This window comes from Muscardinus avellanarius (assembly GCF_963383645.1).
Source record: "Muscardinus avellanarius genome assembly, chromosome: 8".
NCBI lineage: Eukaryota > Metazoa > Chordata > Mammalia > Rodentia > Gliridae > Muscardinus > Muscardinus avellanarius.
This window is the reverse complement of record NC_137794.1, coordinates 1,830,826-1,837,649: the sequence shown is the minus strand read 5'-3', so window position 1 is coordinate 1,837,649 and position 6,824 is coordinate 1,830,826. Positions and strand designations below refer to the sequence as shown.

At 60.0% G+C, this 6,824-nt stretch overlaps 1 protein-coding gene across 1 annotated transcript; it reads left to right on the top strand.

The window, feature by feature from the left end:
* Positions 1-211: 211 nt before the first annotated feature.
* On the top strand, positions 212-6,115 carry TREML2 (triggering receptor expressed on myeloid cells like 2; the record flags this gene model as incomplete). The annotated part of the gene is made up of 6 exons (XM_080700575.1): positions 212-263; positions 2,487-2,810; positions 2,916-2,924; positions 4,697-5,042; positions 5,809-5,915; positions 6,021-6,115. 6 exons carry the CDS (start codon positions 212-214, stop codon positions 6,113-6,115), a joined length of 933 nt encoding a protein of 310 aa, XP_080556701.1.
* Between the last annotated feature and the right edge of the window lie 709 nt (positions 6,116-6,824).

The window sequence follows — 6,824 nt, the reverse complement described above, 5'->3', positions numbered from 1 at the left end:
AGAGGGCGGAACAGCGATAGGCCTGTGGGCCTGCGGTCTGCCTGCCAGTGGCTTGGCGGTGCCCCGCAGGCCTCACTTCCCTAAACGGGCAGCTTCACTTTCAGAACCCGAGGACCCTCCCTCGCAGACCCAGGTGGCATGTCCTGTGTGGCCCGTGCCGCGGCCTAGGATCCCGGGCGCCTGCCCCCTGGCCGGCCACCTGCATGGCGCCATGGCCTCCAGGTTCCTGCTGCTGCTGCTGTGGCTACAGGGCGGCGTCTCAGGTGAGAGGGGAAGGGGCTGGCTTGAGGGAGGGAGGGACGGTGGCCTTTCCCTGTGCCCTCCCCGCTGTGAGCGGGGGGGGGGGGCAGGAAGGAGCTGGGGCTGGCTGATTAGGTCCATCCTGGTGCCCAGCCGGAGTCTGGAGTGAGCTGGGGAGGCTCTGAGCCTCTCTGCGCTGGCCTCAGTACCCGCCAGGCCTCCTCGGGGCCCAGGACCAGGGACCCTCTGTTTCTTCCCCAAAATGGCCTCTGTCACAAGGCCTTTCTCAAGAAAGCTGTGATTCTGACGGGAATCACTGTGTCACGGGTGCGTTTCGAACTCTCTCCTTCGTGGAAGGTTGATGCCGCATCCTGTCCCTGCCCTTTGTCCGCAGAGGAACCAATCCCCGAAGGCCTTGTCCACCCAGGGCGACTACTCTTTGAAGAGGTCTCACCCTTTGCTGCCTCCCTTGTTGCCAAGGAAACCGGCTTACCACTTCCTGTTCCTCCCCGCCACCTGTGGGAGGGGTGGCAGGTGCAGGCAGGAGGGCCCTAGGCCGACCTGCACCTCTGCGGAAGGGTGACGACCAAGAAAGCCTGCGATTGCCGTCAAATAATTGAGCTGGGTCTCTGTGGAGTCTGCAGGGACAAAGTGCTGCTCAGAGTCACCTGGCTCAGAGCTTCAACGGCGGCGGCAGCTGTGGCTGCGAAAGGGGGACAGATGTCTGGGGTTCGGGGCCTCGACCTTCCTGCTCTGAGCTCCTCTGGGGGACTCTGGGGCAACCTGTGTTTGGGAAATAGGAGTGTGCACGCACTGAGCACCTGCTGTGCACAGGCTCTGCACATCCCGTGTGACAGGTGAAGGGCAGAGGCTCGGTGCTGGGGACGGGCTCAGCCTTGTTTGGATTCTAGAACGTGTGTCCTGTTCTACTGTGGAGAAACTGTGTGTGTGCGTGCACACGCCTGTGTAAGGCTCTCAGGTACAATCGTTAGAGACAACCTCATGGCAGGGCCTCCCTGGGTCCCGAGCCCCCCCTGCCCCATCCTCACTCGTGGTTTATGAAGGCCTCTGCCCACACTACGTTCCTAGACAGGCACTGGGGGAGAGCAGCCGTTCTGCAGACTCCTCGACAGGTTACAGGGAGCCTCGGCAGGCTTAACCCATGGGCTTAATGTAACTAGAATAACATTTAAGAGTAATTACTAGCCAGGCGTGGTGGGCACACTTGTAATCCAGCGTCTGGGAGGCTGAGACAGGAGGATCGCAGTTTGCGGACAGCCTCAGCTACTTAGCGAGGCCCTCTGCAACTCAGTGAGACCCTGTTTCAAAATAAAGAATAAAAAATAGGGCAGGGGTGTAGCTCAGAGGTTGAATGCCCCTGGGTTCCATCCCCACACCTGCATAAAATAATAAATAAATAAAAGTAATTACTACCTAGAACAAACTAAGGCAGCTTGCTGTTTTTTCTTTCCTTTTTTTTAGGTAGTAATTAAAACTGCCCCAACAGCCACTTTTATTGGTATCGCGTTACGAATAGCCTAAAGTTAACAGAATGATGGTGGCTTGCTTTTACTTTTTTTTGTTTTGTTTTGTTTTGCAGTACTAGGAATGGAACCCAGGGGCATTTTATCTCCAAGCTACAACCCCAGCCCTATTTTTTATTTTGAAACAGGGTCTCACTGAGTTGCAGAGGGCCTCGCTAAGCAGCCGAGGCTGGCCGTGGTTCCTCCTGTCTCGGCCTCCCAAAGGCTGGGATTGCAAGCCTGTGCCACCATGCCGGGCTGGAGGCTTGCTTTTAAAAGACTGTAGTCGGAGCTGGGTGGAGCTCAGTGACAGACCCCTTGCCTGGTAGGCGTGATGCCCTGGGGTCCATCAGTAGCACCTCAAAAAATAAAACAGACTAAAGTGAACCTATGTGGGAATAAATAACTACTCCACAGTCGTGTTCTGAAGTTCCAGAACTTCCATTTGGGCCAGCACGCTGCCTCGCTGAGGCAGGGCCTGCGTCGTTCCATAGGAGTCCCCAAAGACTAGAAGCTACGAGGAAGGGAGGGACTCCCTGAGGCACAGGCCTGCACCCTGTCAGGCTGGCCCCTGTCTGGCCGCTGGCTGGGAGCTGGGCTGAGCACCGCTCCCCAGGGCGCAGGGCGCTGCCTCCTCTCCTTCGCCCTGCTTCTTCCCCTCCAGCTTGCCTCCCTCCTCTCTTGCCAGACCCGGCTGAGGCTCAGCAAGTCCTGTCTCCCCAGGTCCCCCGGCCGAGAAGAACGTGTACAGCCAAGTGCGGCTGCGGGAGGGGGCGACTCTCTCCGTGCAGTGCTCCTACAGGGGCCGGAAGAACCGAATGGACGGCAAGGTCTGGTGCAAGGTTAGGAGGAAGAAGTGCGAGCCGGGGTTCGCCCGGGTCTGGGCGAAGGGGCCCCGCTACCTGCTGCAGGACGACGTCCAGGCCAAGGTGGTCAACATCACCATGGAGGCCCTCCAGCGCCAGGACTCCGGCCGCTACTGGTGCATGCGCAACAGCTCCGGGACCCTCTACCCCTTGATGGGCATCCAGCTGGAAGTGTTTCCAGGTGAGCGGGCTGCCGGGCTCCCTCCCGGCCCTAACCTCAGACAGAGTGGGACTCACAGTCCAGCATGGGCGTCCTGGCCGCCATCTCACTGTTGTGGGTTTTTAGGAATGCCAGGTGCGTGCTCTACCCCCGAGCGACACCCCAGCCTGTCTGTCTGTCTTCCTTCCTTTCTTCTTTCCTTCTTTTCTTTTTTATCTATCTATCTATCTATCTATCTCTATCTATCTATCTATCATCTAATCTTTCTACAGTCCGGGGGATTGAACCCAAGAGCATTCTACCTCCACGTTAATTTTTTTTTGTGTGTGTGAGTTTGGAGATGAAACCCAGGGGCATTCGACCTCCGAGCTACACTGCCTGCTCCATTTTTATTCTTTATTTTGAAACAGGGTCTCACTGAGTTGCGCCACCACGCGCGTCTTAGGACCCCACCTTTGTAAGAGGAAAGGTGAAATGCTGGCAGGAGCCTGGGAGCGCTGGCAATCACGAGATTTCCTGCCCCCCCCCCCGCCCAGCAGCACCCCATCTTCAGTCTGGTCTGAACTAGAGGAAGTGTTTTCTCTCGAATGTGGACCTAGATCTCATTCTGCGGTTTCCTCGTCTGATGTCGGTAGACCCAGGAAAGGACTTGAAACTTGCTCGTCGAAGCCCTAACTTGTAGGAGCATCTTGGGGGCCAGCATGTCCTCTCACCATCCTTTCTGAACTGTGCTCTGTCAAATTCCACTTTCCAGCTCTTAAGGGTGACTTGGGGAGATTTCAGCCTTGCAGACCTTTTTGGTTACTAAGAACTAAAAAATCAGCCGGGCGTGGTGGCGCACGCTTGTAATCCCCGCGCTTGGGAGGTGGAGACAGGAGGATGGCGCAGGTTCGAAGCCAGCCTCAGCTACTTGCTACTTAGTGAGGCTCTCAGCAACTTGGTGAGACCCTGTTTCCAAATAAAATATAAAATAGGTCAGGGAGTATAGCCCGGAGGTAGAAAGCCTCTGGGTTCCACCCCCAGTACCACACACACACAAAAAAACCACCCCAAAACAACAACAACAACAACAAAAAAAAAAAAACTAAAAAATCCCCAGCTGGCTTACAAACGCTCATCTTCCAGCAATATATGCTTTCCTGCCCCACCCAGACCAGGTTTTACTGCCCAAGGCCTGTGGGCTGGGGAGGGGTGCTGGAAGGCTGGATTCCCATTGCGGCAGGAACGAGGGAGGTGGACTGACTGCCGCTCTTGAGGCCAGCGTGCTCCCAAGGCGCCGGTGCTGCGGGCCACCGGCTCCAGCTCCGTCCCACGCTCTCCCTGGAGCAGCTTTCCATGCACAGTAGTGCACACAGCAGCTGTCTTGGTCCCTGCTGGGGCAGACCCAACACTCCCCGTTAGACGAAGCTGGAACTCCCACAACGTCCCCTCATCCGCCGGAGCTCCAGGCTTCTTCTGGAAAGTGTCAGTGCGTGGGGCTTAGTGTCCGCAGAAGGGGACCAGCCTCTGCTGTCTCTGGAACTTGAGGCCCTGATGCCTCCCCGTTCTCATCTCTGGACCCTGATCGCCAATTATGGGGCAGCTGGAATAATCCCTGGCCAATTATCTTCTAGAACTCTCTCTGACACACGGGAAAGTGGCGGGAGGGATGGGTGGAGAGAGGAGCCCTCACAGGGGAGGTTCGGGGGACTGTGAAGTCTCTTCCTTCTCTACTCTGCCTACTTCTCCCTCCTGACTTCACCCTCTGGGCACACCTGGTCACTCAGAATCACGGAGCAGAATCCTAGGCCCAAGGTCCCAGGGGAAGGCCCGGAGGGTGCCATCCAGACAGCTGCGTGGGCTGCTGGGATCTGCTCCCAGTGCCAAGGTCCTGCGGTCAGTCTAAACGCCTCCCTCCTGGTCCTCAGCCCTCACGACCGAGAGGAGCCCTCCCCTCACGCGTCCGGCGGGCATCGAGAATGGAGCCATCACTGCGGGCCTGGGGGTCCCCTCCACGGCCAGCACGGCGGTCATCACACCTGGACTCCTCGCCCCAGCTGGACTCTTGCCCTCTGCTACCTCATGGACCACCAGGCCCACTTGGAAGACAGACCACGGCCCCAGGACGACCACCAGGACGACAACAGGGCCCCAGGCAGAGACCGTGTCTCCCAGCAATGCCCAGGCCTTCCCTGCCCTCTCCACCAAGTCCGGGGACCTCGGTAGTGACTCGTCCACCACGGGGATGTGCCGCAACCAGATACCCGCCTTCAGGTACCTGTTGAGGACATTCACCAGGCGTGGCCGGGCCTGGCCGGCCCTCAGGGGGCGGCTCCTGTAGCTGACCTTCCCAGGAGGTGGGAGACTGGAGCCTGCAGCTGGAGCGGGGAGGGGAGGAGCCAGGCCAGGGGTTAGCAGGTGGGAAACCAGGGGCTCTTTAATTTGGGGCTCACAGAAGCTGACTCTGAGGCAAGCATTAGCTCCTCGTCCGGAGAGAGGGTGGAGAAGTTGTACCCAGGAGGGAGGCGCCAACGAGTCGGAGTTAGCCCCACCAATTCCACCAGGGACTCTGGGTGCGGAGTTGGATGGAACAGGAGAATCTACATGCCAACTCCTGTTTGTCCCAGGGAGCCAGCCGGCTGCCTGCCGTGGGGGGCAGGACAAGGAACAGCCCTCAGGCCGAGAAAACAGAGGTGCTGAGGACCCTCAGTACAGCGAGGGTGCGGGGTGGGTGTGGCCGGGGGGGGGCGCGGGGGGCTGCAGGTGAAAGGGTGCGGGCAGGCACCTGCAGCATCTGTGCAGGCTCAGGGGCAAGAGGCACCCTGTCTCCCAGGAGAGCCAGAACCTTGGCCCCTCCGTCACAAACGGAGTCTTTCTGAGTCTGCGTCCTCACGGGTGGTCGGGCGGCACGGGGGAAGATGAGGCGCCCTCCTGGAGTCTGCACGTCTCACCTGCTTCTGCTGCGGCCGCCCCCGGGGCAGGAGCCGCCATCGGGGCCATGCTGCGGGCCCTTCTGGCTCACGCTCCCCTCCCACCCCAGGCCCCAGGACCCACACCTGACCGTGCTGCTGGTGGTCCTGAGCTTCCTCCCGGTGCCCGTGATGCTGCTGGTGGTCTACGGGTTTTGGAAGAAGAAGCACGTGGGAAGTGAGTGGAGCGGCCTCCCGCGGAGGGCAGTGGCCTGGCGGGGGCCGGGCGCCCCAGGGGAGGCGTGGGTGGGTCCGGCACCCCTTCATTTCCGGTTCCGCGCAGGCTACAGCATGTGCAGTGATTCCGCTAGACGCTGGGCAGAACCTCCTAGCAGACCAGAGCCCCCCTGGAAGCCTGCCTGGTTTGAGACCACGTAACAGTGCTGTGGGAAGCTTGTCCCAGGGGCCTCCGGAGGCCAGAAGAGGAGTGAGGCTGGACACTGGCCGGGGGATGGCCAGAGCTGCCCTCCCCCCAGGACCCCCACGGCCCCCGCTTTCTGCTACCTTCAAACTCCCCACACTTCTGGGGACAAGAGTCGGGCTCCTGAGCCCCAGAGGCGGGGGTGCCCTGCCCCGGAGGAGGAGAGGGATGGTGGCCAAGAGCTGGGGCTGCAGCAGGGGACCCCAGAACCGTCCAGGGTCATCTGGGGCCTCCCGGTGGTGCAGCTGTGGGTCCTCTCCATCCTGGAAGGCCTTCAGGCCCCGATTCCCATGTCCACCCCTGCCCGCCGGCCCCTCTAGACAAGCAGAGGGCCAGTGAAGAAGCTGAGCACGGAGCTCCTTCTCCAGCTCCGGCCCCAAGACCCGGCTGTGTCTGGAGGTGCCTTCCCCACAGCCTCCAATGGGGAGGCCGTGGTTTAGAGAAAGAGCCCCTTACGTCCAGCAGTCCTGTCCCCTAAGAGAGAAGACCTACTGGGCCACAGCAAAGACAACTGGGAGCTGACTATGGCCTGGGGAAGGGCCAGGAGCCATTGGCCTGCAGAGAGCCTCCCCGCCGGAGGCTCGGACTCGACTCTGCGGCCAGAATCCCGGCTCGGAGTCCAGCAGTGGAGGCTGGAGGTTGTGGACGATTCCTCCCCAGAGGGGG